Here is a 19,759-nt window from a genome sequence, read left to right as displayed (position 1 = left end):
AACATAGAAATATAAATTTCTAAGTTTTAGTTATACCTAATATTAGCAACTCAGTGTAAGATAAGGGAAATTTATATTCCCTGCAGTTGTACAGTGAGAGGAACCAGGCAAGGTTAAGGTATGGAATCTTCTAATGTCCCAACTGCTTTCCTAGTAGCTCACTTATCTATAGAGTCATAGGTCAGTTGGAGTCTGTGCTATTCCCTAGAGCTTACATTTCTGTATCATTCACAGCAGTTACCTAGCTGCAGTCCATTAGCACCTTACAAAGTCTTAGAGTCCTCATTTTCTGTAAAATGGCCTTCCTGACAGGAGGCAGATTTGTATCCCATATGGGGAACTGTGAACTTCCTTTCAATAAGTGCTTACTATGTACTTGGCAGTGAACATGAGGATTTTAAGTCTGTTTTTCAAATTTAAGCTCAAAATGCTGATTAACAACTATCAAGAATGCTTCTCAAGTGAAGAACTGCACATATTATCTTGGCAACACAAGGTGTAGAAAACTACTACTCAGTTGAATACGTTTATTACTTACTACTGTTTTGTGCTTCTAAAAATCTTTAAACTACCTAACTGCTAATACTGATAACACTTACTGCCTAACTTTTGTTTCCTTCAATGAGCTTTAGAATTTCTTAGAACCTTCCAGTTGCTCAACTCTGAATATTTTCATTAAATCACAAAATTAGATATACTGTGCTTTACTTTTAGCTCTTTTGGAAGAAGAAAGAAAAGCATATCGAAATCAAGTCGAGGAATCCAGTAAACAAATACAGGTTCTTCAAGGTATGGAACACCCCAAAGCTATTTGGGATTGTTACTGTTTGTTTGTCATGATTCAAAAGAAATGGAAAGTAAGAATGCAGAGGGTTCCCATTTTTCATGGCTTTGGTTCTTCCCTAGAATGTGAGACTGTAACTGGGCTCTTGGTGGCCTTTTTCTTTTCTTAAGGGAAGATTCCCTAGTACTCCAATAGCACTTCCCACTTGGAATGAGAAGAGCAAGAGTGAAGATATGAATTTGATAAGACTGTCATTTTCTGGGTTATGTAGTGACGTAGTACAGAGGAGGCCTTCAGGCAGGAAATCAGTTTGTGTAGCTCAGTGCATCAGCACTTTTAGCTTATTGGTGATATTATTTCTAATGTTCATAACACACATGCGTTGCAACAAAAATTATTTCCCAAGTGGAATAGAACAGTGGTGCCTGCACTGCCTTCATTGGTAAAGGCCGCTCTTTATATCCACCATTTTGCTGCCTCTTTGTGTGGCCTCTCACAGGGTCACTATAGAAATGACCTGAAAGACCCCTGCCTGTCAAGGGTTTCCTTCGAATCAGAGCTCATGATACTTTGAGGCTATAATTCTGAGATACTCTAGGAGATGTCTTTCCTGTGCCATTATAAAATTCCTAAAGTAAAATTAATTTGCCTTCATTGTCAAAGAAGGAACCAATGTTATTTAATTTTAATTTTTTTTTTATTTTAAAATTTTAGTTTGAGAGGTAGGGTAACAAGAAATTAGACAAGTAATCTCTGTTAAGAAGAAATGGGGCAAACTGTGTAATGCCTATGATATTTGCCCTAAAATATCCCAGAGAAAAACCAGTCTTCTGGGTTTTCTTTTCTTATTTTCGTGTGGGATATTTGAGTTATTTAAAAAATTTAATTGTATTATGGTCAAACAAGAATTTCTGGGATAGGCTCTGTATATCTTTAAATTGAAAGCTCTTTATACTCTCATTATAGTTTAATGCCATCATCCATTAGTTTATATAAATTTGACTTGAATCTGTATTTCCATCCTGTATTGTATGTAGGCAGGTATCCCTAAAGATTCTGTGATGTAGTGCTGCCTTTTGTCTTAAAGCTCTTATGTGGGCATCATTGAGTGCCCCCTAGTGCCAGCATGTATATTTCAGGATTTTGTCCACAAGTCCATGGTCATGTTATCCCTGGCCATTGTGTCTTTTCACATGTTGAACCTGTTACCTCTTAATGCTTGCCACAAACTTAAAACGTCTAATATTTTCTTTAATGTTTATTTATGAGGCAACCTCTTCCTCCCCAAGCCTTAAATCCTCTTAATTATTTTAATTATTCTTCTTTTCTACCTAAGGAACTTTTTATATGTACAATTTTCTTATGTTATTGTAACCAAGACCAGTATTCTAGTTCTGAACCAGGTATGATTTTATACAAATTGTTTTCAATTCAAGTCATGACAGCAACAAGACCAGATCTTTAAAAAATGTACCTGTTTGATTAGGCAGTATTCATTAACTTTATTAATTCATTAATTCAACCAATAATTCTTGATTGTTTACTTTTCTAGTATTGGGGATAGCTCACATGAGATGTACAGTCTAGTGGAAAAGATGAACAATAAGCAAATAAGTATATAATGTGATGTCCAATAAGGGCAGAGTAAAGGGCTAGAGAATGACAGAGGGCTATTTTTAAATAAGCCATCAGAGAAAGCTTCTTTAAGGGATTGATATTTGAAGAGAAAATTGAGTCAACAACATCAAAGGTTTTACACTAATGTCTGACCAAGCAATTCTGTGTCTAGGAATTCACCCTAAGGGCAAAAAAAAATCAAGATTGCATTATAAGGTGTGTTGTCTATGGTAATCAAAAACTGAACAGCTTCAAATGTCTAAAATGAAGGATTAGTCAAAAAAAGTTAGTATGGCTGGTTTTTGTTACTGAAAAATATTCATCACCAGCAGCATAGAGAACACTGTATTTATTATGATCCCTCCCTGTGTTTGTTTTTATAAGTGTATAGATGCATATAGAGAAAATCTAGGAGAATAAGTACCAAATGTTAGAAGCAGTTTTCTCTGTGTGGGAGAAATAAAGATCACTTTGGGGTTTTTTTTCTCTGTGTTTCTGTATTTTGACATTTTCTGCATTAAACATGGATTGCTTGTACAGTTTAATCAAAAACAACAAACAGCTCTTTCAGCCTGGGCTGTTCTTTTATTCCTGATTACTATGGACTAAGAAAATGATGAGTACATGTACTTTTGTAGCCCAGCTGCAGAGGTTACACATCAATATTGAGAATCTCCGGGAGGAGAAGGACAGTGAAATCACAAGCACTCGAGATCAACTGCTTAGTGCCCGAGATGAAATTTTACTCCTTCAGCAAGCAGCAAAAAAGGCTGCCTCTGAGCGGGACACTGACATTGCTTCTTTACAAGAAGAGCTTAAGAAAGTGCGAGCTGAGCTTGAGCGGTGGCGGAAAGCAGCCTCTGAATATGAGAAGGAAATCATGAGTTTGCAAAACAGTTTTCAGCTTCGATGTCAACAGTGTGAGGACCAACAGAGAGAAGAAGCAACAAGGCTACAAGGTAAGAAATGTATTTTACGTAAAGCTCTTAACTTTTGATAATGATAACTCCTAGATTTGTACAAAATAACCATTCAGGCTAGTTTTCTTTTTGATAACAATTGATTGTATAAAGCAGTGTTTTTATATTGGGGCTATAAACATTCTTCAGGTCTGTAAGCTCTACAATAATTTGAAAATATTTACAGTTTTACATTTTATTTAAATACTATTAAAAATTATTTCTCTTATAGAAGTGAAGTGGGAAAAAAATATTACTGAAGTTCAGGGTGATGGGAACTTCCCTGAGGCGTAACTGCAAAGTAACAAGAATCAAAGAATAGCCATCTAAAACCTATGTTTTTAAGGGAAAAAAAATAGTTATGTTCCTATATTAACAAATGTGTTTTGGGACTATTTTAGGTGAACTAGAGAAGTTGAAAAAGGAATGGAATGTATTGGAAACCGAATGCCGTTCTCTAAAAAAGGAAAATGTTTTGCTATCATCAGAACTGCAGCGGCAAGAAAAAGAATTGCACAAGTATGCAAGAACTCTTTTTTAGGTTCAAAATACTTCTTTATCTTAGATTTTAATCTAAATTAAGTTTAATTTTGATACTTAAATACCCCTTTGGAGCAAAATATTCAGCCAGACTCTTTTATGGCTCTTTGGCAGGTTAACCACACTGAGTACTTCAGCACTTTTTTTCTGCCACCACCTGCATGTCCTTTCCTTTTGGTGCATTCGTGGAATACAGATTCATTAAATGCCCCTTCTCCCCACCAGCAGCCCTAATCAAACAGCAAAAGATCTATGATTGAACTTGCGCTTTAAACAAAATGGTACTAAATTTAAAATACAAGTTTGTTTTTCTTTCATGCCAGTGATCCCTTCTGTTTCTAAGGGTGATCAGGAGATGGCTGTGATGAAGAATTGATAGTATTGAAAGATACAGATTCAGCTTTTGAATTTCAAACAGGGCTATATAAAAAGTAATATATAAGATCAAAAATTCTCTAAAACCAATTAAATCTTTCTAATATCTGTTACCTTACAGGCAAACCAATGAATGCAATAGATTTATTCCAGCAAATTTAGTGGAGTCCTGTTTTCTCACCAACAGTTGTTGCATAGTTTAAAATTTATGTCTTCCTTAAAAATTTGATCCATTCCATGTTTTTTATTTAAACAATGTTTACAATCTAATTCAGAATTTGAAAGTAGTACATGTTAATTATTGAAGCCATTCTTTAATCCGTCTCCCTCCCTGGAGTGCAGCAAAAATGGGAGTCATTACTCTCTTGTTAGCCTTGTATTTATACTCCTGAAGAGCATTAAGGTTAGTGATCAAGGTAACTTCCCATAGAAAACAAGCTTTAGGGAAAAGTGATAAAGAAAGGAAGAAATATATCAGAGAATAGTGTTCCTCATTGTCTCTTATAAAAACAAAGGGACTTCCCTGGCGATCCAGTGATTAAGACTTCACCTTCCAATGTAGGGGGTGCAGGTTTGATCCCTGGTTAGGGACCAAAGATCCCACATGCCTCATGATCAAAAAACCAAAACATAAAACAGAAGCAATATTGTAACAAATTCAATAAAGACTTTAAAAAAATGGTCCACATCAAAAAAACAAAACATAACAAAACAAACTTAAAAAAAAGTTATTTAACCTCACTGGACCTCAATTTAAAACAAACAAACAAGCAAACAAAAAACCCAAAAGAAACAAAAAGGCAATTATAATATTAGTTTTACATTTAAAAAATCAAGAACTAGTTGAAGGAGCAAGATGTGCTGACTGATTCTCTAAAACTCCTTACAATGCCATGTGCTCAATATCAGTATCTTTAAAGCACTTTTTTCTCTTCCAGTGTCATGTCTTCCCATAGTTTTCTCTATGTGTATTACTTTTTGAATATTTAGAGATAACTAATAATAAGGAATAAAACAAATGTTTGTTTTTAACATGAAAGCTTGTAAAAGCAGTTTCAGAATATGAATAGGACAAAAATAAAGGCCCAAAACACAAACAAACGAAAAGATAAATAAATGGGTGCTCTCGCACAGGCACATATGCACACGTTTGTGTATACGTGTGTACCAACTGATCATCCGCGTGACAGAACGTGTGGGCAAACTGGTATAAAGTGTGTGTAAGATGATATAGACACTCAAGCTCTTCATATTTGGAATACATTTGGATCTTGGTGAACCCATTTAGTTTGGTATTCTATCAAGCAAGAAATACTGATATTTGATGAGCAGGATTGATTATCTTAAATTATTCTTGTTTTGGAATTTTTTAATTTTTAAAGATTCAGACTTGATCCCTTATTTTTGAGATATGATTCATTGGAATATGGCAGATTGTTAAATGCTGTTTTTAAAATTACTTCAGGGGGCTTCCTAGGTGGCGCAGTGGTTAAGAATCTGCCTGCCAATGCAGGGGACACAGGTTCGATCCCTGCTCCAGGAAGATTCCACATGCCACGGAGCAACTAAGCTCGTGTGCCAAAAAAAAAAAAAAAAATTACTTCAGGGACTTCCTAGGTGGTTCATTGGTTAAGAATCCGCCTGCCAATGCAGGGGACATGGGTTCGATCCCTGCTCCAGGAAGATCCCACATGCCCTGGAGCAACTAAGCCCATGCGCCACAGCTGCTGAGCCTGCTCTCTACAGCCTGAGAGCCACGGCTGTTGAGCCCACGTGCCGCAACCACTGAAGCCTGCGCACCTAGAGCCCATGCTCCACAACAGGAGAGCCCACCGTAGTGACAAGCCTGCGCACTACAGTGAAGAGTAGCCCCCACTCTCCACAACTGGAGAAAGCCCGTGTGCAGCAACGAAGACCCAAAGCCACCAATAAATAAATTAATTAATTTTTTAAAAATTACTTCAAATTTTGTTTAAATGTTGAAAAGCAATACTACAAACTCCTTATGAGTTTGAAGCATATGGTTTAAAAATATTAGGCCCCAGAAGGGGGGAATATATTAGATCATTGGTCAAGTTATCTGTCTAAACTCACATAAACTATTTGAGACATTAACTCTGTTTTTTAAATGTTTCTGATTGAATAGTGCTCTAAATTTATTTAAGCCTCCCCAGCATTTTAGTAGTATTTAGAAGCTAGTCTTCCTTTACAGGGTCTTATATGCCATTTAGTTCCTAGCCATATTGCCCTGACAACATCACACTCACACCCTAGGATCTGCCTAGCATCCAATCAGCATGAGGGTTATACTCTACAGTACCTTGGTTACAAAATTGAGTCTGAGTCTTATGATCCATCCTGAGAGGCATATAACTGTCATCTCGAAAACCTTATGCTCCTTCAGCTATTTCTGTTGTAGATGGGAGCCAAAGTCTTTAACACGCCTACAGTATACAGGTCTCCTGTTCTTTGTTGTCCGTGGTATAGAAGGAATTGAACAAAGAATTTCTGTTCACGCTTATCAAGCTGTTTTCCTAGTGTGTAATTGGGATTTTTATTTTTTAACACATCAGGTTGTAACAGTAATCGTAGAATTTAAGCTGGAAAACAGCCTCAGAAATTATTGAGTTCAATCTTCTTGTTTAACAGTGGAGGGCACTGAGACTCTCCTTGTGTTATTTGTGCCTGTGCAAATGGTGCCTGGCACAGATCTAAGACCTCAGGAAATGCTTACTCAGAGAATGAAATGGCACCATTTAAGTGACTTGCTCAACATCCCACAAGTAAATAGTGGAAGATCTGGGGTCTAGCACCCAGCCTCCTGGTTCTTTGTCCTGTGCTTTCCCCCCAGTTTGGTGTCTTCTCACTTTGGTAGGTTTATCTTAAGTTGGAAGTGGCTCCTAAGCTTTAAGTTTCTGTCCTCCATCCTGTTTGTTAAGTACTTAAAGAAAATAGTTGGAATACGTGCTTTCTTTTCCTTTAGAAGACCTACACTGAACCTTTTTATGATATAGTTAATATAATGTGATATGACAAAGTATGCAGTTAGTCACCTTCTGTTTTTACAGTTTCAAACTTTGTGTGCATTTGATTATCTGAAACTAGGACACAGCTTTAAACTTTCATTGTTTTAGTGTTTTAATGTTTTTTACTCATTGAAAATATCATTCTTTTTTATACTTTTCTTTCCTTGTCTGAAATTCACTCCATCCCTCCTAGTAAAATGTATAAGAAATTGGACTTTCTGCTGTGTCTGATTTCTACATGAATAACTCTGTTAATATTTATGTTGCAGTTCTCAGAAGCAGAGTTTAGAGCTTACCAGTGATCTCAGCATCCTGCAGATGACTAGGAAAGAGCTTGAGAATCAGGTGGGATCCTTGAAAGAACAGCATCTTCGGGATTCAGCTGATTTAAAAACTCTTCTCAGTAAGGCTGAAAACCAAGCAAAGGATGTACAGAAAGAGGTAAAGCGAAAAGACATTATGAGCCCAATTATGATTGGACTTAAAGCCAAAAGCAAATCAGATATTCATGCTAGTTAGAACTAAAGGGAAGTATTACCTGTCACAGAGTTGATAATGGGAGCTTCTCTGCCTGGTGATTGCTAGCTGTGTATCATGGTCCATATATAGAGAATTCATCAGTAAGGTTTGGTCTCAAAAATACAAATATACAAAATTACATTAAAAGTTTTCCTCTACCAGTTAGTTGACCTATATGAGCAGTCCTTTGTACCAGGTTACTCAATTCATTGTTTATCTTTCAAAGACAGTATCATATTTAATTGAGTCCTTTTGGAAAGCCAGTCGGGGCCACACTGTAATGCTGTCTAAACCCCTCAGGTGAAACTGGCCTGAAAAGTTGCTTATGAGAAAACTCAGCTCATACCCAGCCAGCCAAACACGTATTCTGTGACCTTTCCCTTTCTTGTCCCCATCCTCTCTTCCCCTTCTTCACAGATATGCATGCTCACTTTTCATGTCATTTTGCTTAAAACCTTGACTTTGGTGGCTTAAAAAAAAAATCATGTTTAAAATGGTGAGGGTTGACACTGGAGCAAAAACTTCAGCCAGACTTATCCTGAGCAGAGTCTTGAAGTTGACAGTGGGGCAATAAGAGCTGCGATCAGTCCTACTGGCCTTATACTACTCCCTGCATTGACATCTGGCCAGCTTCAGGGATGGAGAAGGCTGATGCATTTTCATCTACCCAGCAAGGCTCACCCCAGTTTTAGACCCTCTTAAATGAAGGATTTGTTTTAAACAGAAGGAAGTTGAAGACAACTCTTTGTCTTCAATAATAAATTTTCCCAAAACTGTTTTTAGAAGATCTGTTTACTCAATGTAGTTTTCTTTTGCACTTTTCTTTCCTTGTAGTATCCTGAACTTGGAAATGATTATTGTTCTTCTGTCTTCATGTTTGTTCCTAAAGAAAAAAACTGTAACATTTTTTATTCACATGTGGCCATATTGATTTTGTAATATGTTCATTTTTATCTTCTTGCTAAGGATATGTGTTTGGGGAGAAATCTCATTTTATTTGGTTGGAACACAAATTTTGTGCCAAAGTAAATATCCTAGTATTTAATACTGTAAGCACTTTGTGTTCTTCCAGTCCACATGCCATAATTCTTTCAAAATCTGGGAGGAATGCTGTGGTTGGAAGATAATTCTGTTGTATGTTACTCTGAATGCATTAGCCGTTTTGTTGCATTATTTGTTTGCCTGTTTTTGGTCACTGAGCAATCAGTGGGAAATGCTTTAACTGTTTCCACAAATGGCAGTGGCATGTTGTCACAGCATCTAAATTGTTGATAGCCTTTGGATTGCATTAAATGCAGCACATTTAAAAATATGTCTGATCTTGTCAATATGTTTCTTTTCTATCTTCTTGTTTGGTGTTTTCATTGTGAAATAATGTGTGGTCATCACACTCCTTTGTAATGTAAAATTGCTTTTCTTTCCGTTTGTCCTGATGTCAACTATTGGATACTAGACTGTAACTAAAACGTTCTTTAATGAGATTCTTATATCTGTGTAATCTACCGCAAATGAATTACTACCTTTTATTAATGCACATATATTCCCTTTCAACATTTCCCCTTTTTCTCCTTTCTCTCATAGAATCATACTTAATGTGCACAGTATAATGATTATGTATCTTCAGCACTGTCACAGGCTAAAATATTACAAACTAAGCAAGCCCAGATATGATTATTTTTATGAAGAAGAACCAAAGGTGCTGGTAATATTGTGTGGTATTTCCCTCTTAATCAGAACTGAGCTCATTTCCCACATCTGAGTTAGAAAGCAAGATGGGGCAAAGTGATATCCAAGGGAGGTGTGAAACTAAGGCTGCAGAAGGTGACCTTTGTTCCGACAATTAAATTTTATATATGTGGCAGTTTTTATTTGAACATTTAACAAAGAAAAAGTACACGAGGAAAGTAAAATTTAATCCTTAGTGTTAAGAGAGAAGTAATGGTATACCATCATTATATTTGACTTAAGAAAGCGTCTATATATTTTGATTTAGTAGGAATATCTGTAATTTAAAAATTCATAAAACATTGAGCACACAAGTCCACCCTGCAAAGACTGACTCAGGAAAGTTGTTTGGCTTCACCATCTTGGCCAGAGTCCTCCCCACCCCACTCACAAGCTAAAGGTAAACAGCAGGATCTTCCTGACTAAGCGGCCTTCCTGTCATTCTCCACAACTCCTGGAACGGAGAAATGATTAAGTGCTTTGGTATAAAGAGCAGGCTGGATGTAAGAATGGTGGAAAAGGAAAGTAAGGGAAAATTTTGGTCAGCAAAGCACTTTTTACTTATTCTTTGTTCGTCACTGTTAAGAATCAGATCATTGAGAATTGATTATGTTCTAAGAGACTTGGTGCAGAGACTAGTCTACGTACACTGAATTGCTTTGGCAGCCTGCCAGTAACCTTCTGCCTTCTGGAAGGAAGTCCACAGACCCCACAAAAAAAGCTGTCATGAAGTCCATGAATCTTACTCCTTAGTTCATTCTCTGGCATACTACCCAGGCTTGTTCTGGGAACGTTGTTAGGTAACAGGGAGTTCCTTTCATATTTTACCTCCCTCTCTATACCTGTGTCTTTCTTCCCACTTGACAGTGAACTTGCTGCTAACCCTAACCCCCTGCCTCCACTACTTCTGATTAATGTTTTTCTACATTTGCATCTGTAATATTTATCTTTGGAGTGCATAATGATGAGCTGGTGATTAATCACTCCAAGGTGTTTACATTATTCAGAAGCACCGTATAAATGTGTCCTTTATTGAGAAATTTCTAGGATGCAGGAAAAAAGGAACTGGAGACTTTCCAGCCTCGTGGGCTATGTTTAGGGAAGAGAAATCTTTCTGGTATGCCAGACCGGTGGTATATTTATTTTATACTCAGCCCTTGTCTGTCTTTCTTCCTTCTAAAACCTTCAGAAATGGCAGAGTGGGGCAGTGGAGGCCGAGACAAAGGCACAGCCAGCAGCAGAACAGTCTTTGCTCTTTGCGAGCCCAACTTGCATGTAAAATGCAGTATCTAGAAGCAAAACCAGTCTAGAATTCCTGCCTCCTGGGGCATTTAAAGTAGGGGCAAACCATACTGTGTTTTGCATTGATCTCACCTGTGTTCAAGGGCCAGGCAGTCTGTCTGAAAGTCATATTATTATATACAGTGAACTGTTTTCCAGAGCAGGAAGTGGCATGTTTCACTATGGAAAAATATAGGAAACAGATTTTTAAAAAATTATTTTTAATTGATGCTTTTAAGTCTTAAGTAGAGAGACAGAAATGTTCCAGTCATAGTGATTGGTACCTTAGGTGTATTTTTTGTTTCATTTGCCTAGAAATTCCTTATCCAGAACACTTTAGTACCCAGTGATGCTGGGTGAAGGGAGGCCTAACGAGAGTTAATACTTTTTACTTCAAGACTAAAATAGCTTGGCTGACATTATTTACCAGGATATAAACTCAGACTTCCTAACCTTGCCATTTAATTAGGCTATGGAGTTTTTCTTCACTTGCTTTTCTTTTGCTCAGTTTGGAATTTTACTTTTCTCCTCTCAGTGGAAAAAGTGACCCCTTATATTAGAAACAGATGACACAATGGTGACTTCTCTTAATTTTTTTTTAACACCAAGGCCAGAAAATTCTTACACAGAATCAAGTTAACATTAAAGTCTTCTTAGTATTAGTGTAAATGATTCTTATTCTCCTTATAACAAAAAGACTTGACTGTGGTGTTGCAGGTGACTAAACAGGGTCTGGTATATAAGCCTGACTAGACGCATAACTTCATACCCATTTTAAGTTGAGTCTGCACACTCTCTTTTCTTTGCCTTTAGTATGAAAAGACACAGACTGTACTCTCAGAACTGAAGTTGAAGTTTGAAATGACTGAGCAGGAAAAACAATCAATCACAGATGAGCTCAAACAATGTAAAGACAACCTGAAGCTGCTCCGAGAGAAAGGAAATAATGTAAGTCTTTGCAAACTTGGCTTAACTTTGATTGGAGGCAGGTGAGAGCCCTGAAATTGATTTTTCAGAGGCCTTTATTACTGATTTGAGAAACTAAGATCTGTAGTACACATGAACTAAGCTTTTCATTATGAAATTCCATGACACAATCATTGTGCTGTCAAATTTTTGAGTTAAGAATTTGCCACTTTAACCTGTACCCCTAGAAGAGCCTAAGGACTACCTGGAGGAAGAGCCTTGTTTGCAAAAAAATAATTTTCCTAAGAATTGTTAGCTTTTCCCAGATGAATGTGAAGTTCTATCACTAAGCCTTCATCTAGCTCTTGTTTTCCCCGCTCTGGGGGAAGTACCAGGGACCCACTGAAGAAAGAGTAATACATGTTGACTCCTTAGCATTTGGCTGTATCAAAAAATGGAGACTTCATGATGGTTTTCATTTTATACTGATAATGTTCTCACTAAGGCACATTCCTAGTGTCTCCTGGGCCCCCTATAAATATTAGGAAGTGTTTGGTGAGTTTCTGTAGGAGTGTGTGTGTGTGAAAATTGGAACATTTTGGTATAAGTTGAGTTTAATAATATTAATTTGTATTTCATTTGCTAGAAAGGCAGATGGTCTTTTAAAAGATGTTATACTAAATAAATGTTGTGTTATACGTTTTAGTGATCATTACCTTTGTGGGCCCTAATTGATGGATGTTCAGTGTGGTTGATTGTGCTCTGACTTATTTCAAACCCCTGTCATGGCTTGGACACTGCAGTGGGCATGAGCCACAGAGCTCCTAAGGAGGAAGGCACTCTGCTTAACTTGCAGCACAAGTACAAAAGAGTAACGTTGCATGGCCATCCAGTTATACAGTCACACTCGGAATGCTTATGAGCTGTGTCCAGCTGTCCTTTGCTAAAGAAAGTCCTTTAAAATAAAAACTTGTTGCTTAAGTGGAAACTTTTCAGAAATTGGCAAATCGAGTATGGAGACTTTATGATAAGCAAAAGTGGATTGCATTTATTTTGAAAATGTCAATTACAGAATTCTTCTGAAATCAGATCGTAATGGTTTGGTTACTTCTCTCTTTTGTGTTAATTCATCTCTCTCTGATTATGGAATTTCTCCTAAATTAACCTATGAAGACATCTAGCATAATCAGAATGGATCCATCTACATGATTTAGAACCTTTTTGAAAGTAACCTTGCTATTATTATTTATAGTTATACAAATAATTTACTTTAAGCGTGAATTTCCTATTTTTATGACATTAGACTTATGGTAATGAAATATTACTCTGTAATAACACTCATTGTAGTAATTCTCTTCCAATTTAAAAAGTTCCTGGTAACTCCCTGGTAGTCCAGTGGTTAGGACTTCACGCTTCCACTGCAGGGGGCCCTAGTCAGGGATCTAAGATCCTGCATGCCACGCAGTGTGGCCAAAAAAATAATAAAAATTAAATTAAATATTACTTATATTCTGGTAATATAACTAAAGCCCTGAGATTCAGCTGCCTGTCTTTTATACACTAAATGTTTTTCATACATTGTGTCAGATCTCTTGCTTGATTTTAGAAGCATATGCATCACAGGACATTTATTTTTAAGCTTGAAAGCAATACTATCTCAAGCAAAGAGTTTTGGTTTAAAAAAAAAAAAAAGGTTCTGATAGTGGGATAAAGTAAACCTTAGCCATTTCTAAAAGAGTACAGTGTCAAATGATGGATTCTGAGCATGGAACAAAAATAATGTCCTGTCAAGCAGAGCATCAGTTGGTGAGGTATTTTCATTGCTCTGCCTTGCGTGCTACATTTCATTAGGGAGTCAGGGACACCCACGTTGCCTCCATCTGTTCCTCTTAAACTAGTAGTCTGCCAGCTTACATACCACAGTCCATCATTCTGGATTGTATTAGATGTCTTTAAAATGTCTTTCTACCCTCCCTCCCAGCCTCCTGGGTTCTAAATCATCTTATCTGATTTTTTTATAGCATAAAATGATTTTAATATCCCTTCCCTTCTTTAGCCTTCCATATTACAACCCGTCCCAGCCGTATTCATCGGCCTATTCCTGGCTTTCCTGTTTTGGTGTTTCGGTCCATTGTGGTAGAGAAAGGTACAAGCACTACCGTTGAGTCCTTGTCTGTTTGTCCCCGTCACCTGTTTGTGCCATATTTGTAATATAGTGCATGGCAAAACCACACAGGTATTTTGTTACCTGAAGCAAACCCTTCATTTAGTATGCTATGTACTGTGTCATACGAATGAACTGAGCAATCAACTAATCACATAACATTTTGTCTTGTTTCCGTTGTAGTAATGCTAACCATGAATTAATTCCAACCTAACCAGATGTTATATGCTGCCTTTAACTGAGTCTTTGTCTCTAGCAAACTGGAGTAAACCATGAATTGCTGCAACTTAGTACCCCCTTCCCGATTATATGTTTATCCAATTTTGAATGAGAAATGAAGAGTTTGCCTCTTTGAAGTTTTCAGCGAGCTTTTTCCCCCTCCTCCCTTCCCTCTTCTTTTCCATAGTGTAGAGTTTTGTTGTTTCAACCCTTTGCTTATATCACACTGTGGCTCAGAAGATGAAAAAGGATGAGATTAGTATAATGGACCATTGGCTCACAATCTCAACCTCAATATGCATTTACTTGTGAGAGTATCAACCTATCCCATGTCTTTCTGAGCCATGATCTGCCGCATCACAATATTTCTTTAAAAGCCAGCTTTCTCAGTACAGCTCAGTACACTAGTGAAAGTAAAGCTTTCAGACAAAGCAGATTGATACTGTAAAGCTCTCTGATAGTTAACAGAGAACAGCCCATCCATGCTTGCCTCCAACAAGCATACAGGTTAGTAGAGCATATGAGACGATCACATGGCATTATTACCCTGGACATGGTCTTTACCAAAAGCATCAGACAGGCAGGGTCCCTAACATCACTTTGCCATCTTGAACCCCTTCTGATTTTGTCTTTTGTGGTTTCAGATTATAGGATCAAAGCTTAGACCATTTTCTTTCTATCACCTTACCCACCAGCCCCTTGTATAAAGCTGTGCCAACATGTGAGTCTGGTTTTTATCAAGAAATAAACATTTTAGGCAGAAACATACTCCAGGCATTTATGTACATCAGTTAGCTGTAATATGTGGATACCAGAGTAAATAAAACAGGCTGAGCTCAGAGGCTTTCTTAGAGAAGTCAATGTTAGGCTTCAAACAAAATTGAAAACTGCCCAAGACGTTCCTGAAATGTATTAGGCTTCCACACAGTGGTCCTCTAAAACACTTCCTGCTATTATGGCTCTCCTCACACCTGCACTGTCTCACCTTTTTTCCTTTTCTCTTTAAAATTTATTCTTATGCAAAGATAAGGTTTTTCTAATATTCTGTTAAGTATTCAGGACTCTCTGGAACCAAGGGGTTAATAGGTATGAAAAAAGAGGGGAGAATGTGATTTTGACTCTTGGTTTCTTTCCACACAGAAACCCTGGCCCTGGATGCCCATGTTGGCTGCCCTGGTTGCGGTGACAGCCATCGTGCTGTACGTGCCAGGTCTGGCCAGAGCTTCTCCATGAGAGCGTTTCTTGAGTCCGTACACCGTCCTCCCTCTAGAAGCTGGCACCACACTCATGCTGGGGACAAACAGAACCATTTTCTTCCTTTTTACCTCTTAAAACAGAAGTGCAAGAATACAGCTGTAGGGTCATTGCTTTAAATTATATAAAATGTATCTGTCTATAAAGAGGATATAAAATTGTGACTTTATTCTACTGTAAGCAATAATTTGCTTGCAATTTTTCATGTAATTTTTAAATTAGTACGTTGAAATTCTGAATATTATGGTGGCCTAAAGTAGGCTTCTTGGTACACCAAATTATTTATAACATTAAATTTATGGGTATTTTACTCTGAATTCTAATGGCCAGATAATTCATTTTTTTGATTCGATAACTACCCAAACCAAACAACTGATACATACATGGGAAGAGAGGCCCTGTGTGCTCAGTGCCTATCAGTTTGAATATATACACATATATATATTTTTTACATATTTATGCCATTTTTACTTGTTATAAAACCACTGAGCTATTGGGAACAAGACTTACAGACAACTATTTGCGTGGATTTTTTTTTTTTTTTTTTTTTTTTTAAAGGAGAAATACACTTGGAAAATATTCTGTTCTAGTGATAATTTGGGGAATATGTGCACGCTTGTTCAGCCTTAATGTGACTTGACGATGTGGAGGACATCAACTTTGAAAAACTTTCCATGAGAGTGTGTATTTTCTTGAGCAAACTGAAGTATTTCTGGGAGCAAAAACATAGTAATTATACAATTTCAGTGCAGTAAACCAAACTGTTGAGTCAATTGGAATGTAATTTATTAAACCTCATGTATTTAAAGAGATATTTTCTTTAAAAGCCAAGTTACTTTCTCATATACAGCATTTTAGGAAGCATGATTTTTTTTTCCTATCATCTCTTCCTCCAAGCATGTTTAATTGAAGAAAGAATTAATATCTCTTTAGATAAGCTTTTACTGACTTAATTTGGTTAATGATATTTAAAAGCTAATTCATGTTCGAGGTGAGCTGTTGTTACCTACCAACAGATTTCCTGGTTGGGTATGCAAATGGTTATTTTCTTTTTATTGTTGCTAATTGGGACGTTTTGTTGATGAGAAGCACTATTCCCAAGGTTAATAGTGTTCCATGCACAGTGAAACACCTAAACGCTGCTTGATGTTACAAATTTAAAACACGGAAGTGAAGGTTTAGCCATGGTTTTTGTGCGGCACCACAGTTATGTCAATAAAGTTTATTTAGGTCATAGAATATCCTGAAGTATCACATAGTTAAATTTTTCAGTCAATGAAAACTGGGAGGGAATGTCAGTGAATTGGCTTGAATGTTCTGTGGCAATCCACAGGCCTAAGCCAAATATTGAAATAGAAGTTTAGGATATAATTTACCTTGTGATGTTTGGCAGTCATTGTTTATACTTTAAAGGTTATATTTTAAGCTATTTGGGGTTTGCTGTTGGGAGGATCACTAGATTTATGGAGGAATTAGTCACAAATGACTTGTAGAAAATACTGTCATATAGTTCATTTCATCATTTTCTGTTGCAGGAAGCCACTCCACCACAGAATGCTAATATGCCAGTGGTACCCAGTACCTCCTGTATATAGGTTATTGCAAATATTGTTCTGAAATGCTTAACTTCAGAATTACATTTTTTAAAGTAAATAATTGTTTTAAATCTATTTTGTAAAGATATAAAGTACAATAGAATTTCTGGAGTACAGATTAAACTATTTGCACTAACACACGTGATGTGCATGATTTAATAAAATAACTTTACTCTCCCTATGCATTTTTGAGTTGGATATCATTGAAATTCTTAGTACTGACTCTACTATTATATTGTTAATAGTCTTTTCATGAAATGACTCTTTATGCAATATAATACACATTTGGTGTTCTTCAGGGTTTAAAAGAAAACACTGAGCTGTTTCCTCCAGGTTTTATTAGCCTTTTATTTAACTCACTGCTTTAATTTTTTTCCTTTTTACTGTGGTTATTGTTAAAACGTGACTCACTTGCCAGACAAGTCTCTTTAAATGTAAAAGTCTAGCATCAATATTTACTTTATTCAAATTGAATAAATGGGTTTTTGTAGTTAACTGCCAGTTTTTCTTAAGAATATAAATGAACCTATTCATAAGCAGAACCCCCAGTTTTGTTCAGTTTACTTTCAGGTTAAATAAACAGTAGGGTTATTCACTGGTAGTGATAGAGTCATTAAGAACTTTTAATCCTAACAGTTAAGGATTGAACAACCCTATAACACACTTAAAAATTATGCTTAGGTGCAACATGGCTGGGTCAGAAAATGAGAAGAACGTGGTGTTTAAAGCCAAAACAGATCCGTACTGGCATCCTGACTCTGCCTTAGGCAAATCATTTGTTTTCTCTGCATCTCTACTTCCTCATTTATAAAATGCACAGAATAATATCTCTATTTTTAGTGGTAGTATGAAAATTAAAAAGATAATGTATGTGAAGTGTCATTTGAGTGGAAAATAAATACTGCAGATATTTACGTTTTAGGTGAACCAGTACATCTATTTTAAATGAGTTGATTGAACTATTGAGACTTTGTGTGTGAATGAGATAGAACTGCAATGGAAAGACTCCTAAGAAAGCATCCAGCTCTGTTCATCCCTTTTATAGTTGTGTCTTTAGGAAGTAATGTGCTTATTAGTTTGGTAATGAGGCAGTTGCTTACAACAGTTTGGAATTCCTGTTGTGACTGCCTTCAAAAGCAGTTCTGAGTCACATATGAAAACCAGTGATATTGCTGCATAATCAGAGGCTTTCAACCAAAAATAGTATTGCCTAGCTTGATCTCTTGCTTCAGTCACCAGACTTGACCCCCAGTGATTTTTGGCTGCTTCCAGCGATTACTGTCTACTCTCAGAAGGATGGAAACCTGTTACCAAAGAGGAAAAAACTGCATACAAATCAACTGTGTTAAACATGTGCAGCCTTCTCCCAGAAACTTCACGTCTGGAAATTTATTCTGAGGGCATAATTGTGTGTTCAAAATTTTAATTACGAGGACATTTAGTGTAGCAGTTTTCTGTTAACAGTGGTGGGTAAACAACCTAAATATCCAGCAGTGGGTCATTGGTTACATAAATTAATATTGCCACCCTACAGATTGCTGTGTTTGCAAAATATGTGGGAATATACTCATACTATATTAAGTAATAGAGGTTACCAGTATAGAATAACCTTGGTCTTATAAAGAAAAAAAAAATGTAGACATACAGGATATGTTTATAACAGGAAGACTCAGAACAACTTTTTTATCCAGGCTACCCTAGTGCTTCTGTCTGTATGATTGAGGGTCAATTCTCTTCCCTTTTTATGATTTCTGATTTCTTTTTAGTAGTAAATATATGTTGCTTTTGTAAATTAAAAAGATTTGGTCTTACCTTAAATTAGAAACAAAAAGAATTCTGCAGAATGCTAAATTGCTTTTCGTAATTGAATGAGTAACTTGTTAAAGTACTTACGTTTAAAGGAGTTAATATTCATTTGCACTTATGAATTCTGATGTGTTCATTTAAAAATCAGTCTTACAACTTTAAACATGCTTTGTACATTTGTACGTAGAATTAGAGTACTGGAAGAGGTCTTAGCAATTCGTTCTCGCCTTTTCGCCTATCAGAGAGAAAACCCAGAAAATTTTTGACTCACAGTCAGAAGTACAGTTAGTTATAAAGTTGCGGATTAAGATGATGATGATGTTGATTTTGATATTCCATGTTGTGTCTGCAGACCTTGATGGTTTTACATTGATTCATTTAGCAAATACTTTTTGAGTGTCTGGTATGAGACATTGTACCAGATTCTGGTAATACTCAGTTCCTATTGTCAGAGCTTTTGGTGTAGAAAAGAAATACAGGCAAGGAAGCTGGCAGTCACAGTACAGGGTGCTAGAGGAAGACATAGGAGCCTGTGGAACCATAGAAGAGGGGTGCATCTCCTCTCGCCTTCAACCATCCAACCCAGAGACATCTGGCTGCAAAGCCAAAGGTGAGTTTTCCTTCCAGGTAGTCTCGGGTATGGGACTGGTTTCTCTAGAATTACCTGGATTTACAAACCGCTAAGATCTGAGATTGATTTTCCTAGAATTGGAAAGCATTTTTAAGGTTTTATGTACTGTTTTATGTCCTGGAGTTTTGCCCTATTTAATGGTTTGAACTGTACCTTGCAACTAGTGAAGGATTTATATATAGATATAATTTTCAGATATAATTAGAGCATTATAATTCAACATCTATATACACTACAAAATGATCACCACCACAAGTCTAGTTACTGTCTATCACCATACATTTAACCCCCTTCACCCATTTTCCCCAGCCCTCAACAGCCTTACCCTCTGGTAACAACTGGTCTGTATCTATGAGTT

General features: G+C 36.6%; 1 protein-coding gene across 33 annotated transcripts in view; it reads left to right on the top strand.

Annotated features, from left to right (window-relative positions):
- The window catches only part of SLMAP (sarcolemma associated protein), a 144,447-nt gene extending 127,302 nt beyond the window's left edge, over positions 1–17,145 (top strand). For 18 of the 33 annotated variants that reach the window (XM_057705849.1, XM_057705842.1, XM_057705846.1 and 15 more), the window contains 6 exons: positions 715–789; positions 3,040–3,360; positions 3,762–3,879; positions 7,571–7,742; positions 11,640–11,774; positions 15,256–17,145. In XM_057705849.1, the coding sequence (XP_057561832.1) occupies positions 715–789; positions 3,040–3,360; positions 3,762–3,879; positions 7,571–7,742; positions 11,640–11,774; positions 15,256–15,348 (914 nt within the window). In that variant the 3' untranslated portion in view covers positions 15,349–17,145. Of the gene's footprint in view, positions 1–714; positions 790–3,039; positions 3,361–3,761; positions 3,880–7,570; positions 7,743–11,639; positions 11,775–13,788; positions 13,879–15,255 lie in introns of all 33 variants that reach the window. The other 15 variants (XM_057705850.1, XM_057705843.1, XM_057705847.1 and 12 more) reach the window with 1 other exon arrangement.
- The last annotated feature ends 2,614 nt before the right edge of the window (positions 17,146–19,759 follow it).

Source organism: Hippopotamus amphibius, chromosome 13 (assembly GCF_030028045.1).
Source record: "Hippopotamus amphibius kiboko isolate mHipAmp2 chromosome 13, mHipAmp2.hap2, whole genome shotgun sequence".
Classification (NCBI taxonomy): domain Eukaryota; kingdom Metazoa; phylum Chordata; class Mammalia; order Artiodactyla; family Hippopotamidae; genus Hippopotamus; species Hippopotamus amphibius.
Note: the sequence above shows the minus strand (reverse complement) of the source record. Positions and strands in the feature narration are given on the sequence as shown.